Source organism: Podarcis filfolensis (genome assembly GCF_964270895.1).
Source record: "Podarcis filfolensis genome assembly, chromosome: 10".
Taxonomy (NCBI): domain Eukaryota; kingdom Metazoa; phylum Chordata; class Lepidosauria; order Squamata; family Lacertidae; genus Podarcis; species Podarcis filfolensis.
The window spans coordinates 43873300-43893106 of NC_139612.1; the positions used below are offsets into that span (position 1 = coordinate 43873300).

The following is a 19807-nucleotide window of genomic DNA, read 5'->3' on the forward strand; positions in this document are numbered from 1 at the left end:
GCTGGCTCTCTTTTTTCATGTAAAAAGAGATGAGGGAATGGAGGGGAAGCATGACGAGGCCAGGGGAGAGAGCAACAGGGATGTGTTTTCCCCGTTGAGTGGGTGTTTCAGTGACTGGCTAAACCTCTCATTCTTTGGATTGTATGTGAGTGAAAATAGGCCCAGTCCATAATCATGAGCTTCTTGCTTTATAGGGGTTCAAGGTCGCTTATGTTGTGTTCAAGAGTCCTGCTGGGGTGCAGGCTGCCAAGTCCTTATCAACAAAAGACCCCCTGGTGATATCTTCCAAAAGGCACCCTGTGCAAACGGGCATTCACAGTAAGTTAACCACAAATGCCTAGAAATTCCCTCTTTCTCCCTGGGCTGGCTTTCAGGTGTGTAAGGATTTAGTTTGTGGCTGGTGGAGAAATCTGAGTGTTGTACAGACTGGGCAGACCAGGCTTCAACTCCCCATATGGCCATGATGCTCACTTGGCAAATTTCTCTCTCAGCCTAACAATCCTCATAAGAGCTGCTGTGCTATAACATTTGGGATGAGAGTAAGGTGGGGAACAGCTGCCCTGAGCTCCTTCGTGAAAGAATGAGACAGAAATAGAATACTGGTACACCAACCAGTATACACCACTTAGAAGGGAATGTGAATAAGGAGTATACAAATTCTTTAACAAAATTAGGTGTTCACCTCTTAACGAGATTACATTTACCCATCCTTTATTACTTTTGCATTCCCCAGGCACCTCTTTCACCTTGACTAGGCAGGGCACCTTGTCTCACTCAAATGCAAGGCTGCTACCAGAGGACTCCATGTCCATCTACAACCATTGTCAGTCCTGGTAGAACATAGGCTTTCCCCAGCCTCTGTGCTGTATAGTCAGACTGCCTTTGATTTGTTAAACAATCAAGGAAGAGAATGCGGAGCCACTCCCTGATCCATCTCCTGTCCTGTGACATTGTCTTATAGTAGGGGTGTCTAACCTTTTTTGGCCACCTTCAGGGTTCACCACCTCCCTGAGGGCTACATACTGGCTGTGAGTTTCAACAATGTATGTGCATGTGTGTTTGCACCCTTCGTACAACACTTATGCAGGCCACACACTCTCACCCTATTAGACATGCAGTCACTCAACACTTAACACAGAGAGAGAGAAGAGTTTCCAGCCGTCTCTAATCCATTGCTGGAGTGAAGGTGGGGGAAATGCTGCCTGTTACTCTTAAAGAGCAGGCAGAGGGTTTTATCCATGATCTCAGCACAGTGGTGCTTGGCTCTAAGCTCACAGATAAACGATCCCTCTGCCTGTTCTTTAGAGAGGATTGTCTCTCTCCATCTCAGATTGCTCCCTAAGGATCAGGCAGAGGGCTTTATCTGTCAACCAGATCAGTAGACAAAGAGCAGGGGCTGGTGGATCACTTCCTGCAGCTTGCCAGGCTAGATCTGGGCTGCAGGTTAGCCCCCGTTTTATAGCAGTCAAGGACAGCACTTCCTGTGAAGCACACATTAAGGTAGCAGCAGCATATCCCAACTTAAATGTACTGTGGCATGGAAGGAATCTCCTTTTCCAGAGTACAGGGGTAACCTCAGAGTACAGTGGTGCCCCGCAAGACGAATGCATCGCAAAACGAAAAACGCGCAAGATGAAAGGGTTTTTCGGTTTTTGCGTCGCTTCGCAAGACGATTTTCCCTATGGGCTTGCTTCGCAAGACGAAACGTCTTGCAAGTTCTTGCGAGTTTGTTTCCTTTTTCTTAAAGCCGCTGAGCCGCTAATAGCCGTGCTTCGCAAGATGAAAAAACCGCAAGACGAAGAGACTCGCGGAACGGATTAATTTCGTCTTGTGAGGCACCACTGTATAGGGGAAACTGGGGCTTGTTATAACAATAGGATTGATTTCAATAGGCCTTTGGCCAATTAATATCCTACAGCCTTTTAAATGTATCTGTGGGAAGGGGGGTATTGTTTTGTTGTTTTGGTTTAACTACTTGTGTTTTATCTTTTATTTTACTCTAGGAACTGCCCAGGGATCTCTTGAAGGGTGGGATATAAATTAAGTAAATAAATAGCCAAGCAGCAAGTGGTTTGTGCAGTGGTATTTGGTATTTCTTAACCGTAGGTGCCTCTAGTAGGAACTGTCAGTCACCTGCCAGCAAACCACTGCTCATTGACCTGAGAGAACAGGGTTTGCCATCACAGATAGGCATTCAAGTCCAGCATGCTGTCATTCTTAGAAGCAGCAGTAATTGAAATTTGATCTTGTTGTCCCCCACTGTTGAGTCCCTGGTTTCAATTGTATTAAGGGGGCCTCTAAAGTTTCCAAAATTGTGTTTTGTTCTTCTGTTGTCTTGAACATTTTTTGCACTGCAAACTGATTTATTATTTGTTTGTTTTTATCTCAGAATGGATTGCTAGATATGCAGCTTCAGTTGTGGATCCTGCTGAGCTGAAGACAGAAGTGGATGCTTTCATGCAGGCCTATGACAAGAAGGTTGCAAAGGTATGCATTGCTGAAAATATGGTATTAGCCAAGCATGCCCTTCCCTTGAAGGGTCCTTTGGATTCAGCATCACCTGTCTGGGTTATGATCAGCATTGACTGGGTAGAGACCCAGTGTGATGTAGTGATTAGAGAAGACTAGAGTTTACATACTCAGCCATGAAGTTCACCTGGTGTCTTGGACCACTCATCAGGTGATGAGCAGGGATTAAATCCTGCTGCCTTGGCTGCATGATCCTGTTCCATGTTGGGAGCAGGGTGTGCAGCCAATGCAGGAGTCAACCCTGTTCTGCACCAGTGATGTCAGCTGATGGGTGGGCATGCTTTGAAGGAAATAACCTTGTGAGGCAAATTGGACCCCCTGGTGGGCCAAGATTTGTCTGTTGGCTGGAGGTTCCTCACCTCTGGGGTGAATCTAGAATTGAAATGTTGAATGGAACACATTGTCTATATTTCTGGGTTGCTGATAACACAATCCTGCTTTCTTCAGAAAGCCCTTTTCACATGGCAAAAGGCTTTGCACTGGGCTCTTTTGCTCAAGGCCTGTGAAGTTGGGCAGGGCACCTTCTGAAATTATAAACAGTATTTCTGAGCTCGGGTAGGGCTGGGTGATGTATCAATATACTGTCCAAAACTGGTTTGAAGCCCATATTGTGATACTGGTTTCATAGTTTTTGACCTGGCAATATATTGCGAGTGAGTGAGTGAGTGTGTAAAAATCACAATGAGGGGAAAACAGCGAAGCTAGCCAATGCCTTAATAGCCATCCTTATTTCAGACATTGTGATATATTGGTATATGGTGGTGTTTAGCTGGTGATATATTGCCCAGCCTTACTCAGGGGGAAGCTGTGAGCTTAAAGCAGCCTCTCCTGACCAGGCTTGAGATTGCTCTTTTTATTGACGCAGGAAGAAGCCAAAGCTGAGAAGGAAGATGGCATCCCGGATGAGGAAGGGTGGGTGAAGGTGACAAGGAAAGGTCGAAGGCCTGGGCTCCCTCGGACAGAAGCAGCCAACTTGCGGGCGCTGGAGAGGGAGAAGCGCAAAAGGGCACGCAAGGAGCTGCTCAATTTCTATGCTTGGCAGCATCGTGAGACCAAGAGGGAACGTGAGTCATTTCCTCTTCATCTGCTCTCTCAATTCTGTGGAATATTTGATGCAAGAGAATGTCATCTAATTTGAATAGCATACCGTATTTACGGGAATCTAATGCGCACCTCAATTTTCAAAATCTTGAAACCAAAAAAGTATTTGCTGGCGCCATTATATCTAACACGCACCCTAATTTTTGCAATGTAAGGAAAAGGTAAAGAGACCCCTGACCATTAGGTCCAGTCGTGGCCGACTCTGGGGTTGCAGCGCTCATCTCGCTTTATTGGCCAAAGGAGCCGGCGTACAGCTTCCGGGTCATATGGCCAGCATGACTAAGCCGCTTCTGGCGAACCATAGCAGCGCACAGAAATGCCGTTTATCTTCCCGCCGGAGCGGTACCTGTTTATCTACTTGCACTTTGACGTGCTTTCAAACTGCTAGGTTGGCAGGAGCAGGGACCGAGCAACAGGAGCTCACCCCGTCGCGGGGATTTGAACCACCGACCTTCTGATCAGCAAGCCCTAGGCTCTGTGGTTTAACCCACAGTGCCACCTGCGTCCCTAATTTTTGCAATGTACTTTGGCCAAAAAGTGTGCATTACATTCGAGTAAATATAGTATTCTTTGCCAGCTTGAATTTTGGTGAAAATGTAGGAACATCTGAAGGAGCTTAGTTGCTGTTTTCTGAACAGTTAAGATTGTCAGGTGTTTTTGTGGAAGGGCAGATTTTTAGCTTCCAGCATTCTTCTGAGTGTTTTTATTTCAACAGTAGAATGTTCTCATTACTATGCTTGCTCAGGAGATGTCTACAAACGTTGCCACCTTTAAGGCATCAAACCATCCCAGAACTTGGACAGTGGGGAACGTTAACTCAAATATGCTAGAGGAGCTTTTTCCTGCTGTGACACTGGTTCTTTCTCTGCTTTATCCAATCTCTCCTTTGTGTGTTTTCAGACATAGCTCAACTGAGGAGGAAGTTTGAAGAGGACAAGCAGAAAATTGCTCTCCTACGGGCGCAGCGGAAGTTTCGGCCCTACTGAGTTTCAGATCTACAGCTATTCTGAAAAGAACGGCAGCTACAGTAAGAAGTTCATTGCTGGGATAATTTTGACTTTTTCTCCTTTCTCCTCTAATATCTCCTGGAGTGTGATGGATGCAGCAGACGATGAGGGTTTGGAAATGAAATCATCTTGTTTGCTCTGACACTGTATCACGGACAGTTTCATAAGCTGCCTTCTTCCCCTTTGAGGAATTCTAAGGCTGCTGTTCAAATGAAACAGACATGTAAATATTTGTTTTTATATTTGTGATATACTGTATTTTTCGCTCTATAAGATGCACAAGACCATAAAACACACCTAGTTTTTGGAAGAGGGAAACAAGAAAAAAAATTCTGAATCCTGTAAGCCAGGACAGCCAGCAGAATCGCAGTGCAGCGATCCTGCTGGCTGTCCTGGCTTATGGGATAGCCGCGCACAGCCTCTCCCGGGCAAGGGGAGCCTTCATCCCCTGCCCATGCGCTGAGCAGAGCCTCCCGCCTGCATTTGCTCCATAAGACACACACACATTTCCCCTTACTTTTTAGGAGGGGGAAAGTGCGTCTTATAGAGTGAAAAATACGGTACATCAAGTTTCTTGTTCTCGTCATCTTCACCAATACACGACTTCTATGTAGGAATTTTTACTGGACAATTTGTGTGCCACACAACCTGTCAAAGAACAGCTGCTTCCCTAGCTTGTACAACCTTGCATCTCTCCTGTAAATACCTATGCTATGGATGCAAGCGGCACCTTGGAAAAGCAGACCTGTCAGAGGCTTATTTTGTGAAGCCAAAAAGAACATCTCAGTAAAATTTCTCCTCCTCTATTAGTCCCCTCAATCTGTATCACCAAACAATAAATTCTTTTGAGAGATTGAAACTGTTTAGAGCATGGGTTGGTAAACTAAGGTCTGCAGGCCGGATCAGGCCCAATTGCCTTCTAAATCCAGCCCGCAGACGATCCAGGAATCGCTGTGTGGATTTACAGCACACAAGTTCTTTCCTTCTCCCTCCCAAGGCAGCGGCAGCACTTCCTCCCACCCTCCTGGCTTCTCCCTGCCCTGTCTAGAGGTATTTAAAATTGTATGAGGAAAGAAGTACAAGTGCAAGCTGCAACAAACTTAGTTTTAATACCTAAACTAGCATGAGTGGCTAAAATGTTTCCTTCACTGAACTAACAGTTGTTACCTAGTTAGAACACCTGGCTCTGGCCCAGAAAATGATAATCCAGTACATGAATTGACATTTTAAGACAAATCTACTCACCCACCGTATGTGTAACTGGGCTAAGGCACTCATGAAGAACTGAATCTGACTGAGCTGTTCAGTAGAAACAGAACAAAGAATTGTTTGTGCTAAATGTCTGTGCAAGCTGTCCCCACTGCGCCACAAGGTAGTTGTGCAAGATACCCTGCAGGTCCCACAGCAGCCTCCTCACTTAGAGCAGGACTGAATCTTTCGAAGGCATCCATCTGTTCTCTAGGAAGGGTTAGTCATGATGATGTAGGTTGGCACTGCTTATAGGCTGGCTCTGGGTTTCTGGTCCTTATTTAAGAAGGTGTTGATGATCCCGGCCACAACTTGGGGCTCATTCAGGTGGACAAAATGATTGCCAGCAACTTCCACAAACTGGTAACGCTAAGAATAAGGGAGAATACAGTGAGAGATGGACCATGGGAAAGAACACTCAGAAATATGGAACAATATTTATATCTACAACTGGCAGCGAAAGAGTCAAAAGCAATTCAGTAGTTTTACTGAACACTTAACCACACCTGTGTTCAGTGTGGGCTTAAAAACAATCACACATTCTGTACATTCGGTGCAAGCTCATTTTGCATAATTCTGCTTCAACTCCAGGGGAGAGGCAGAGAGGTAGGAAAGTGACCCTCTGCACACTGGAAATGCTGCTCAAGCTGCGCTGTTTTTTCCTCTTTCACTGACCCCTTCCCCTCCATTTTAGTCCACTTATCCAAGCAGGAGGCTAAATCCTGATCAGCCAAGGCAAACAAAAATAATGGTGCATTTGGGGAGCATCGGCAGAGCACGGGAGACATCCCTTCCATTGCCTATGCCAGGCACCCCCAACCTGCAGCCCTCTAGATGTTTTGGCCTACAACTCCCATGATCCCTAGCTAACAGGACCAGTGGTCAGGGATGATGGGAATTGTAGTCCAAAACTTCTGGAGGGCTGAAGTTTGGGGATGCCTGGCCTATGCGCCTTTCTTTCTCCCTTTCCTGTCATTTTTACAATCTCCACACAAGGGATTTTGACAGTTGGGTGGGGCAACCTGCCTGTCAATCATGTGGCATCAAGGTTGGCCAGCAGGAAGAGGCCAGAGTTCCCCAGGCCTACTACAGCCCCTTAAGCCTATCTTATAACTGGGGGGGGGGGTGTCTATCCAGCTGTACTCCTACTGCCTCCTTTGCCACCTCTCTCTTCCCACTGAATACATGGAAACGCCAAGCAAGAAAAGCAACTGCCCAGCAAAGCCAATGCAAAACGGCTCAGAGCAAGTTTGTGTTCCCCTCACGACTTGCACTCACCTCTTTTAGGCTGGTCCTGAATGCTTTCTCAAGTGGCTCTACAAAGTATGGGACGCTACCTTTAGGAGGATTGGTAAAAATCCCATTTTCTGCTCTAGAATAAAACGATCAGCTCTTAGTTCTGGTTGCACATAAGAACACAAAGTTCAAATCATCTGCATGCTAGAATTTTCCAAGAAATAGAAGAGGGTGCTGGAGATTGCATTAGCTTTGTGGATAACCTGAACAGATCCTTCTCACTTGTACCATTGAAAAAAGGATAGATTAGATTTGGGGTGTATCGGGTGTTACGGTAGGGAAAGCACTTCAGGGGTAGTTTGTTCACCTTTAGTCCCCACCCTGCACTCAGCTCTCATCTGGGCCACCTAGAAGCTATCAGCATGCAACAGTGGCCGCCGTCCAGAAACAGGCTGGCTAAATCAGGTGAGTGCAGCTGCTGGGTCTCAAATCCTCAGCGAGTCAGGGACTTCACCTGCATGTGGACAGGCTCTGGCAGATTGAGCGGATGAGACCAATAGTGGGTCCACCGGCAAGAAGGTGGTTTGTGCACACGGTGCAGAGAGAAGTGAGAGGCAGGTAGGGCTTGTCAACCTGGAAAGGGAGCCACCTGGGAGAGGGGAAAAACTGATCCTAAACCTCCGTTGCCTTGCAGAATATCTTCTGGAGAAGAACAGGCTAAGGAGTAAACCCTGCACAAATCCAGAATGGAGTCCTTAAGACAGCTGGATGGCGCCCTGTACACCTCCTTCCGGCAACTACTGCAGCCAAGCTGGAGGACCACATCAGAGAGGCCGAGAAGGGGGACATCATCTGGGCAGCCCAGAGCCTCCATACACCGCCCAGGGTTGTGCCACGGGAAGGTCACTTAAGTGCTGTTAACGCAGCCGATTGACTTCACCCCGGAGGTGCACTCCATTGTCCCTCAAGACAGACGGATGCCAACAACAAACTAGATTGGCTAAGCATGTGGCTAAGCTGGTATTTAGCACAACCTCAATATATTTTCATGATTTTTAAAGGAGTGATGCTCCGCAGACCCAGATGGAAGTAGGCCTACTGAAAATAATAGGACTTCATTGGAAGTAAACATGCTAAGACTGCACTGCACTTGGAATATTACTCTGCAACTACTCTGTAGTTTAGGCACTACAGGAGTGCTGTGAGGAGGACTGATTCAGTCTTATGCTTGGGGCTGATCAGTGAAGCAATCCATTTTTCTTCATTCTCTGCCCCTGCCTCTCTTTTTCTCTCAGGCAGATCTACTAGGCACTGGTTACATCTGCGTGTCACTTACCTGATCATCAGTATATCAGCCTCAATTTTCTTCAGGATGTGGCAGCATTGATCCAGAGATACAAAACTGTGGTTCTGCTACATATGATATAAAATGACAAATAAGGAACATAACTCATCTAGTCTGTTTGACTGGCTTAGCACACAAGCGGTTTCTTCTAGAACCTGATGGTGTTCATGCATTCCTGAAAATCAACCCAATACTATGCTCCCCCTTTATTCCATATTGGGGGAGAGAAAGTGGAGCAGGTCACCCCACTTTACCCTCTGCTGCCAATCAACGGGCAGGGGGGCAATAGGAGGTGCTCCACAAATGGCATTGCTCTTGCCAATACCTGGCCACAGGTCAACAGTCTTTTGGTTCTAAGGCGATTCATAGGAGACCCATTGAAACTGAAATACCAGTTGTCTACAAAAATGCTTTCCATCAGAAAAGCCATATGGAGTTAGCCAGAAATAGGTGGAAATTAAATATTCCCATGTTCTGCAATCTAGCCAACAAAGGCTCTCACTGCAATTTTTGTGACGCGGCAACTAAGGTTAGAGGACCAACATTAACAAAGCTAGCCGATGCCTGAGCAGGGCTTTGAGCAAGGACTAATTTGTGTACCTCCAATATCCTTTGGGTGGATGAAAAATACAGGGGAAAACATTCAACAGAACTAGATCAGAACTTACCACAAGGACCCTTAAATCTCTGTTATAAACCAAACCTAGAGAAAGAGAAGAATCACATCTCACATTTTGTACAACTTGTTTTTCTCCAAACTTTCCCCTGGCTTCATTCTCTTAACACAGCTGGGGGGGGGGAGTTATTCTATAAATGGTAAGTTTAACCGGCTGTCACAATTAAAATTTAAATACCTGGAAAGAGGACTGCACAGTGTTCTGTAAGAGGATGCACAACTCCTAAAAGACCAGGTTTATACTGGCGGGGGCAGGGGGGTGTCTCCTGGACACTATCTATGGAAGCCTCACGGGTGGTGTTGGTGACTAAGAGTGCCTTTTAACAGCTTAGGTTGCTTCATCATCTGTGATCCATTCTGCAGAAAGTGGACCTTGCCTCAGTGGCACATGCCCTGGTTACAGCCAGACTGGACTGTATGGGGCTGCCTTTAAACATGGTCTGGAAACTTCAGCTGGTACAGAATGCGGCACTAGGATGTTTGTGGACAACAGGCACTCGGAGCATATAGCACATTCCATTTCAGTTGCATTAGCTGCTCAGTGTAAATTACTGGTGGTAAAAAGTAAAGCTCTAAACTGTTTGGACAAGGTTATTTGAATATGGGCCTTAAGAATGGCCTTGCAAGGACCCTCTCAGAGATTGTGGCCAAAATCCATCAGACTGGCGAACCCTCGAGAATGACCTATTCAGCGCCTAAGAACTCCCTCCCATAAGTAGCATCTCTGGACTGAAATGGGTTTTAACTTCGACCTTAGTAAACTTCTTAATTTCAAACTGCTGCTGTTTTTAAATTTTGTAATTTGTTTGCTTTATTTGTATAGCTTTTATGGTTTCAACAATCCCTTCATAAATTGCCTTGGAAGGCAGCATGCTAGTACTATCATACAAACAAGATCAGTTCTGAATATTTAGCCACAGAATGTGCCACCAATTGTGCTAGATCATTTTAGATCTTCAGGCAGTCAGACCACTGGGCCAGCTAGCCACTAGTGCAATGGGCAGCAGGTCTCTAGTGTCTCACACAAGACTGCAACAGTCCCCTGCCACCAAAGATGCCAGCTATTAAACCTGAGACCTCGCATGTGCTCTGCTCCCCTAATTGCAGGTTCGGTGAAACACAACAGGCACCTCTTTGTATCTCAGCCTCTTACCTCCTGCCACCTCAGAAGCCCCTCGCTCCAGCAGTACCTTAGCACTCTCTTCTGTTAGCTGGCTGTTTGCTTCCATTAACCTAGGCAAGCCAAGCAGAAACATGTACAACTTTGTCATTAAGATGCAGGCAATAACTGCGTTCTTAGTAATGCCACCACCAACTAATCCCTCCTCTTATCAAATGTTACCCAGCCACATTTGTCCATCCTGAATCTATGTTCAGCTCTTGTACAACACTGATGCCTTGTACACTTCAGAAAGCATTCAGTGGTGATGCCATCAAACAGGACCCTGGACCTGGCAAATCACTGATATGAACCAGGGACACCAGTTATGTTCCTTTCTGGGGGGTGATGAAAAAAGTGGGTGGTATTCAACCAAGTTTTACTCAAGAGTGGAACCACTGAAATTAACAAACACGACTAAGTTAGGTTTGGGAAGGCATTTTAGCTAAGTACCTAAGTTCTGAGCACCATTTCCTTGGTTGTCTTCCCCCCCCCCCCCTTCTAATATCTTGGTTTTGATTCTGCAAGGGAGCCAGTGTGATGCAGTGATCAGAATGTTGGAGACAAGGGTTCAAATCCTCACTCAGCTGTGAAGCTCACTGGGTGACCTTAGGCCAGTCACTGCCTCTCAGCAATAACCTACCCTCACAGGGTTGTGGGCATTAAATGAGGAGGAAAATCATGCACGCCATCTCGAGCTCTTTGGAGAAAAAGGCGGGATATAAATGCAATAAATAAAATAAAAAAACATTTCCTTTTTCAGAATAATGGATTTGGAAAGAGGCAGCTATGTTTGGCAGGACAGACCTTGCTGTACCCCCAGGGTCGAGACACCCAACGGTTGCCAGAGACCGAAGAAGGGAACTCACCTCTGAAGGGCTGCTTCAGGACTGCGTACTTTGGGGGAATGGTACTTGCTGGTCTCAAAATTCAGCAGTTCCTCAATTACCTCCCGCTGGGACTTGCAAATTTTCTCCAATTCCTATAAATCAGACGTAGTCATCTGCTTTCAGAAGTCTGTTACACCCAAAGCCCCTCACAAGGTATACAAAACAACAACATTAGTATTAGCTTCTTGGGAAGGTAAGACAAAAGTAAAGGAATTTAAAGGGTTAGTTCTTTCTATGCACTCTGACACCACTAGGCCTCACTTCCAATGCCATGCTGCCTTCCAACCTCACCTCTAAACGTGAGAAAGCATCTCTAGGGGTGAACAGCAACCTCGGCTTCTTTTCTGTATGTAATCCCGGGCCCCTTTGATAACCCTGCCAACAAGAGAGCCAACAAACAATGACAGAGCCTGGGCAGTGGCTTTTGTGGGAGGAAATCCTCCTAGGATCGAGAACCAATTAAATTCCCTGAAAGTCACAAACACAAACGTGTCCTGATTAAGCTCATGTCATTCTGTGCAACCAGTAAACATTGGACAGGACTAGGGCTGGGCGGTATATCAATATATCTTCCCAAATCAGTTTGAAGTCCATATTGTGATATTGCGTTTCATAATTTTTGACCTGGCAATATATCGCAAATCATGATGTGTGTGCAAAAGTCACCTTGTGGGGAAAACTGAAGCCAGTCAATGCCTCTACATAGTTCAACCCTTATTTAGCTCATGACATATCCCGATGTTGAAAACCAGATATCGCCCAGCCTTAGACAGAACAATGCTGTATTAGTATAATAGACCTCTTAGAGATCCCTGAGTTATAGATCAAATTCTTTGCATCCCATCACTGGCACATGCAGTTGCTGATTTTGGGAGAGAAAAGCTTTTTGTCTACACATTTTGACTGACTCCAAGACTGCCATGAGAGCTGGGTTAAATCACATCCCAGAAACTTAAGCATGCAAGGGAGGGAAGTTTGCCTTTCACCCACTGCCTCTACAATTGCAAGAAATACTTTCCAGCTGGAAAAAAATCACTTAAATTTTAATTAAATGTTTATTTTATATATTGCCCTGCCTCTCTCCCAGTGCTGGAGCCAAGATGGTTCACAGGATATATGAAAACATATTTACTTATCTAGTTTCTGATAAAGCCAGCACTTAAAAGACGTAAAAGTGGCAGTGGTAGAAAAGTCTCATCATGTGGGGAGTAGCAATCACCTTCCCTGCTCCTTTTCAGTAATTAACACACCTCTGGGAATGGCTCTTTTCAAAGTTAATTTATCCACTGGCTGGTCCTAAATCTACACGTGATGCTAAGCCTGAACTGTTGGCACCTCCCAATAGAATCATAGAATTGTAGAGTTAGAATGAATCTAAAGGGTCGTCTAGTCTAAACTCCTGCAAAGCAGGAATCACAGTAACCACAGACTTCCGGTTTCTTTGACAACATATTCAGACCGTTGTGCCTCTCTTCTTTGCAAATCTGCCTCATAACTCTGGAAATCTACAGCACTAAAGGAAAGGGGTGTGAGTTCCCTAACAAAAGGGATAATCCACTTGACTACCGTACTTTTCTGTGTATTAGACAAGGTTTCCCCCCTCAAAACAAACATCAGAAAATGGGAGGGTGTCTTATCCATAGTGCATTTTGGTGTTGTGGGATTTGTTGCTTCCTCTAGCCTGAGATAGTCAGCGGTGTTATGAGTGGCTGCAACAAGGGCTGGTGTGGATTTGCTGTTGCTGCGGCTTCTGGCTCCAATGGAACAGCTTAATAGGTGGGTTTTGCGCATGCGCGGCAGTGCAGGTCTGATGTGTGAGCAATCTCCTCCAGAGACAGCACGTCCCACATCACCAGCGCCGCCACCAGAGACTGGGCGTCTCTGCGGCCGGAGGGGCCCAGCAAGGGCTTGTCGCTTCCCGCAGCCCCGGCATGAGCCATTCCCTCTGTGGGGAGCCGAAGGATAATATAGTAACAAAAAGGAGATGATTGATTCACTGCCCTCTTCATCCTCTGCCTTCGCCACTTCAATTCACCTCAGCTGTGGCTGCCCATTGCCTTCATGTTCTTCTCCCCGCACTCTTGTCCCCGCTTCCCGCAATAAATAAGAACGCGTGTGAGCCGCCCCTGTCACCAGCAAGGCAGGCAGGCGGCAGCAGCACCACCACAGAGCAAGTCAGTCCGTGGTTGTTGGAGGAGGAGGAGGAGAGTACAGAGGGCAGGAGTCACCTCACAGCGAAGCAATGGCATCCCTCCTCCTCCTCGCCTCAGGCTCTGCTGGGCTACACTGCTGCCTGCCTGCAGGAAACAAGGACAGCAAGAAGAGGGGGAATGAACCGGGGGGGCCATTTTCTTTAGTTTGCGTCCCCCAAAGTAGGGGTCGTCTTATAGACGGGGGCGTCTTATACACGGAAAAATACGGTAAGTTGTTGAGGCAAATAGGCATGAGTCCGTGTAGCAAGCAATTTGCACTTGTCCAAATGGCACGGGTGGCTGCTCAACTCACATCAGGGTTCCAACCCACATCTGTGATTTTAAAAATTGCTAATTACATAAATTGTGTTTAGCGTCTAGCCTAGGCCTGAGTAAAGCGAATAGTTGTGCTGCATCTACAGCAGCAGCCCTGGGCACTGTCAAAAAGGCACAAGTATTTTGTCCAACCTACTTGCCATGTACCCACTAGCCTTCCACCTTACAATGGAGGGCAGAGGTGGGGCTGCCTCCCATATGCCCCACACCAGGCTCAACACTACCTCAAAAATAACCACCTTCTATTAGCAAAGAAACTTATATAGCTTCTTCAGTTCATGCCACTTCTCTCAACTATACTGCAAGGGTAGCAAAAAAAACAACAACAGAATTTAACCTGAGGTGCAGGATAAAAACCATACGATTCCACCAGGATCAGCTTGTCCACCAGTTCGGGGAAAATACTAGAGAACTAGGAAGACAGAGGGAAAAAGAAAGGAAGTTTAGCTCTTTTACCGCAGGAACAAAAAGTGTAATTTCTATCACCTCTGCCTAAATATCATTTCTTATTCTCTTGTGTGTTCGTCACAGAAAAAAACTGTTTTGAGAAGAGACATTTCTATACAGATAAGTGAGTTCTGCAACAAAATGTTGCAATGTAGAATACTCCTCTGGAGGATGGTCTAGTCTTTGTCCACTTCCTTTGGTTTTCTATTAAATTTCCAACAGCCAGACAGCATTCCATGCCTACTGAGCATGCTCAGTCTTCACTGGGCTATTTTTAATTTTAAAAAACCCTCTCTTATTAAGAGTTTGTTTCCTAAATATGTATTTGTACTTCTGAAAAGCTGAGGGTCTTCAGCCTGCCAACCCGTCCCCCTTGGGGATGGATGGTGAAGGTTTGGCAACATAAAGACTAGCACTCAGAGAAAGGAGATTGCTATTAGTGTAGATAAGTGCGAGCCACAGCACAGTGTTGCAGTCTATGGTGCTGCTGTTCAAGATCCCAGCCCTTCTATTCCTACTTCCCCCACCCCAAAATTTTATCCTCCACCCCAACTGAGTCAGCATTGTGTGGCCACTTAATTCTCATTGGGCTGTTGGGGGGCGTTTCTTGTTGTTTTTCCCTTTTCCCTCGTGCCTACGGGACCACCTCTCTCTCTCTATGTCCCACAGAGGAACTTACGGTCTTCAAACAAAAACATCTTGGAGGCTGTGGCTCCGATCTGGTGGAACGCTCTGTCACAAGAGATTAGGGCCCTGCGGGACTTGACATCTTTCTGCAGGGCCTGCAAGACAGAGCTGTTCCACCAGGCCTTTGGCCAGGGCACAGCCTGACCCCCTCCTTTGGCAATCCTCACAGAACTCTAGCCCAATGGTTGCCATTAATTTGATTTGAATTTATTTTATAATGAAATGATTTTAGAATGTTGTACTATTTTATTGTTGTTAGCCGCCCTGAGCCCGGCTTCAGCTGGGGAGGGCAGGATATAAATAAAATTATTATTATTATTATTATTATTATTATTATTATTATTATTATTACTATTATTATTATTATTATTCTAACACACTTCTGCACAGAATTCTTCCAAGCCTTCTGATATGTTCCTCTTGTTTATGGATGGTGTTGTTCTTGCTACATAATCAGTGGCACTCAAACCCTGAACACTGGAAATAGAGGGAATAATGAAAATGCCCAGATAAGAATATACTCACCATGCCTGCAATACTCCCACCTGTAGGAAAGAAAAGGAAGTCGGGTTTATATGAACACAGAGTATGAACCACAGTGACCACCCATAAAATCCAAAGGGTATAAACTGACCAGCAATGAGAGAACAGGACCATAATTTGATAAGTGAACAAACAAGGAAGGGGGGTGGAGGTGATTATGTGTGAGAAACACCAGCTTCCTCGGGGACAAAAGTCACTTACCCAAACTGTGGCCCATAAGGGTAAACCGATTCCATTTCATTGCTAAAAAAAAAAAAAGAGCAAAGGAGAGGCTGAATTAAGACCAGATAGCCCAGGTTTCACAAGCCCCCAAGCAATCGGCAGCATCACAATACAAACATTAGCCACATCACGGCTCACCTTGGTGCTTCTAGATGTTTTGCACAATAGCTCCCAACAGCCACAGCCAGCACAGCTGGAAATCATAGTGCAAAACATCAGGAAGGCACCAGGTTGGGGAAAGCTAGTGCAGGCTGTCACAGGCAAGAGACAGGTAGGTAGCCATGTTGGTCTGAAGCAGTCGAAATAAATAAAAAAATAAAAAAATTGTCCAGTAGCACCTTAGAGACCAACTAAGTTGGTTCTGGGCATAAGCTTTCGTGTGCATGCACACTTCTTTAGATACTTCTTGAATCTGAAGTCCCTCTAAAAGGGAATGCCTGATTGAGTTCTTTGATAAACAGGCAGGTAACAAGCTGCACAGGAAGAAATGGATGTTGGGAAATTGGGAAATGGTTAATGCTGCAATAGGAGCTAATCCCCTAAATTGCACAGGGAATGTTCATAGAGGCTCAGCTCCAACAATGCACATTTCCTACAACAAGGCTACGCCCTATGAAATGCGGCTGTGCTTTAGGATCTGAGAAGGGCATTCACAATTATTAACTTGGTAACAATTTGCCTTCCACAACTAAAAAACAGGAAAGATGTCAAAGCTCAATGCCTACTAACCGGTTTTCCCAAACTAGATTAAGGTGAAAGGTTTACACCTACTCTTGAGAATTGCTACACTGAGAATTTACAACCTGTAAAACTGTAACTGTATGTATGTGCCAGTTGTGACTAGTGTTTTATTTTAGAGGCTTTGGAGCCTGTCTAATTAAAGCAAGGGCTGCAAAGTTTTATGCCTGGCCTTGAAAGTGGGTTGGGGAGAACTTGCTGGCTTCGGCTGATCAGGAAGTGTGAGAGAAACTGTCTTGACTGCAGCCAGGAGAAATATAGATCCAGGCCACTGAGAAATTCAAACTGCCTACAGGCTACAAACAAATCCAACAGGCTCACCTGCTGCTACCCTGCGCACGTCACCCACATAATCCATGAAGTGATAGATTGCCCCAGGTGGGCGGTGGGATGACAGGCCGTGTCCTGCAAGATCAATGGCCATGTAGTAACAATCTGAAAGAGAACAAAGGTAAGAGAAACAAGTCAAGTGCCAAACCACACTCCTGTATAACATACAGGGGTACATCGGGTTACATACGCTTCAGGTTATATACGCTTCAGGTTACAGACGCTTCAGGTTACAGACTCCGCTAACCCAGAAATATTACCTCAGGTTAAGAACTTTGCTTCAGGATGGGAACAGAAATCGTGCTCCAGTGGCGTGGCAGCAGTAGGAGGCCCCATTAGCTAAAGTGGTGCTTCATGTTAAGAACAGTTTCAGGTTAAGAACAGACCTCCAGAATGAATGAACTTAACCTGAGGTACCACTGTACTACAATTTCATTGTATTAAGTTACTTGTGCACCACAACTAACTATTGTTAGCCAGCTGTTCAAATAAAGGAATAAACAACGCAGGACCCAACGACGAATCCTACCTTTGGGGAGTAAGGGGATGAGCCTGTTGAAAGTGTTTGCATTGTCCAGCCACCCGTGCAAACAGAGGACAGGGCGGCCTTGTGGAGATCCCCATGCCTTGGCTGCGATGTGGCCCCAGGGGACCATTAACTTCATCTCTGAGATCATGTCTGAAATGAAACAACAGAAGCGTCTCCTGGTGATGATAGTGTTACCAGAGAAGGCAGTCTCACCTATGTCTCATAACCACTGGACACCAACGCTGATCAGTGTGGCATAATGGTTAGAGTGTTGGACTATGACCTGGGAGACCAGGGTTTGAATCCCCAATCACTGGGTGACCTTGGGCCAGTCATACCATCTCTCATTGCAGGATTGTTGTGTTAATAAATTGGGGAGGAGAACTATCTGCACCACCTTGAGAGAAAAGGTGGCATATAAATGTAATAAATAAACAAACAAAAAGTCGATAAACAGATTCTGGCCCCGTGCATCCAGTCACTGAAACAAATATATCAGGCAGCGCTGGTTTGTCTGGCTGGCTGCCTCTTCCCACCCCCTTCAGAAAGATTGTAAAGACTGTGTTTTAAGGCAACATTTGCTAGCGTGCTACCCTCCAGGTGTTTTGTAATGGCTGGGACTGACAGGAGCTGTAGTCCAAAACACCTGGAGGGTGCCAGATTAGTGATGGCTGTTTCAGGGCATGCTTTTAACATTATCTCCCCACCTCAAGGAACTGAGTGTTTCATGGTGCTACAGTTTCAAGTCATTCTAGTTTTTCAGCATCTATTGTTTGCGATCGTTTTATGAGCCCTTATTGTGTATGATATACATTAAAATACTCCCTTTTTTTCCTTCCCCTGGGAGAAAAAAAGAGGGAAGGGTGAATGAGAGAAAGCACGCAATGAGAAGTGAACTGACAACTGACCCTGAACTCTCCCCTCCAATGGTACAATCGTCTTAGAATGTGGTTGCTCCACTGGTTACACAGCACCACCGGATTCCATAGCACTCTGGTCAAGCATAGTTTCCATTTGGTCTTTGCTCCTGTCCGGCTTCTGGTCCAGTAGCAGGGGAGGTCAGAGTAACCCTGCTATCATGGTTAGATCAGTTCCCGGTGAAGTTTGGGCTTGCAGTGATGCAGGAATGAGGGACCCATTGGGATGGTCTGCCCCTAGGGATATTTGGAACCTGACAATGATTAAGTGTCAAGAAGGACACTGACAAAGTGGAACGTGTCCAGAGGAGGGCAACCAAAATGGTCAAAGGCCTGGAAACGATGCCTTATGAGGAACGGCTAAGGGAGCTGGGCATGTTTAGCCTGGAGAAGAGGAGGTTAAGGGGTGATATGATAGTCATGTTCAAATATATAAAAGGATGTCACATAGAGGAGGGAGAAAGGTTGTTTTCTGCTGCTCCAGAGAAGCGGACACGGAGCAATGGTTCCAAACTACAAGAAAGAAGATTCCACCTAAACATTAGGAAGAACTTCCTGACAGTAAGAGCTGTTCGACAGTGGAATTTGGTGGAGTCTCCTTCTTTGGAGGTCTTTAAGCAGAGGCTTGACAACCATATGTCAGGAGTGCTCTGATGGTGTTTCCTGCTTGGCAGGGGGTTGGACTCGATGGCCCTTGTGGTCTCTTCCAACTCTATGATTCTATGAATTGCTTCTTGACTCACTGAGTTTCTGCTGCTCTTCCCCAAAGTTCCAGAAGCTTCTCAGCTCATTGCCAGGCAAGGAAACATACAGAAGATGGTGGGCTTCCAGGATTAGCTTAAGGTCAAAGGCTGACCCACCACACCCCAACAAAATGTCTCTGAGCATGTCAGAGGTGATCAAGAGGAATGGTGCTTGCCTTTCCTGCCTCAGCCAACATGAGCCATCATTCTTTTACACTCACCCACTCATGGGGGCTACCAAGTCCAATAATAATAACGATGATGGTGATAATAATGATAAGGATGATGAGGATAATAATTTTATTATTTATACCCCGCCCATCTGGCTGGGTTTCCCCTGTCACTCTGGGTGGCTTACAGCACATACAAAAACAGTAAAATGTTGCTAGTGACATCTACATTTATGGAATGCTGATTGAACACTGATGACATTTCACAAGTCTCAATATTCAGGGTCTTATTCTCAGTTTGCAGTGCAGCCTTTGCCCACCACTGGCGCGCGCACACACCACAAACGTCATTAGAAAGCAAAATTTACTGCACAATTAACCATTTGGAAGGCTTTTCAAGGCTGCCTCAAACCAAAGCCTGGCATTGAGGTGGAACCTTTAGGTGTCTGTTTTGCCCAGGCTCACCACTCCCAACATAGGTGGGATACAGGACCCCTGCTCCAAACACCCAGTACATTTACAAGCACAATTCAAAGTGTTGGTGCTGGCCTTTAAAGCCCTAAACGGCCTTAGCCCAGTATACCTGAAGGAGCGTCTCCACCCCCATCGTTCTGCCTGGACACTGAGGTCCAGCTCTAAGGTCACAGGGAACCAGGCAGAAGGCCTTCTCGGTGGTGGCGCCTGCCTTGTGGAATGCCCTCCCATCAGATGTCAATGAAATAAATATCTGACTTTTAGAAGACATCTGAGGACAGCCCTGTT

General features: G+C 45.9%; 2 protein-coding genes across 12 annotated transcripts in view; one reads left to right on the top strand and one right to left on the bottom strand.

Moving 5' to 3' along the window:
• The window catches only part of RRP7A (ribosomal RNA processing 7 homolog A), a 17416-nt gene extending 3831 nt beyond the window's left edge, over nt 1-13585 (top strand). For 2 of the 6 annotated variants that reach the window (XM_083573858.1, XM_083573855.1), the window contains 5 exons: nt 195-318; nt 2390-2487; nt 3395-3593; nt 4531-4657; nt 11065-13585. In XM_083573858.1, coding sequence (XP_083429984.1) covers nt 195-318; nt 2390-2487; nt 3395-3593; nt 4531-4616 — 507 coding nt within the window. In that variant the 3' untranslated portion in view covers nt 4617-4657; nt 11065-13585. Of the gene's footprint in view, nt 1-194; nt 319-2389; nt 2488-3394; nt 3594-4530; nt 4658-7815 lie in introns of all 6 variants that reach the window. The other 4 variants (XM_083573857.1, XM_083573859.1, XM_083573854.1 and 1 more) reach the window with 4 other exon arrangements.
• The window catches only part of SERHL2 (serine hydrolase like 2), a 24911-nt gene continuing 10831 nt past the window's right edge, over nt 5728-19807 (bottom strand). For 3 of the 6 annotated variants that reach the window (XM_083573830.1, XM_083573827.1, XM_083573829.1), the window contains exons 2-13: nt 17216-17365; nt 16678-16791; nt 15598-15639; nt 15379-15398; nt 14057-14131; nt 11483-11566; nt 11171-11283; nt 10296-10375; nt 9135-9169; nt 8458-8534; nt 7164-7257; nt 5728-6254 (exon numbers count right to left, since the gene is read on the bottom strand). In XM_083573830.1, the coding sequence (XP_083429956.1) occupies nt 6135-6254; nt 7164-7257; nt 8458-8534; nt 9135-9169; nt 10296-10375; nt 11171-11283; nt 11483-11566; nt 14057-14131; nt 15379-15398; nt 15598-15639; nt 16678-16791; nt 17216-17363 (1002 nt within the window). In that variant the 5' untranslated portion in view covers nt 17364-17365 and the 3' untranslated portion in view covers nt 5728-6134. The remainder of the gene's footprint in view (nt 6255-7163; nt 7258-8457; nt 8535-9134; nt 9170-10295; nt 10376-11170; nt 11284-11482; nt 11567-14056; nt 14132-15378; nt 15399-15597; nt 15640-16677; nt 16792-17215; nt 17366-19807) is intronic. The other 3 variants (XM_083573828.1, XM_083573832.1, XM_083573831.1) reach the window with 3 other exon arrangements.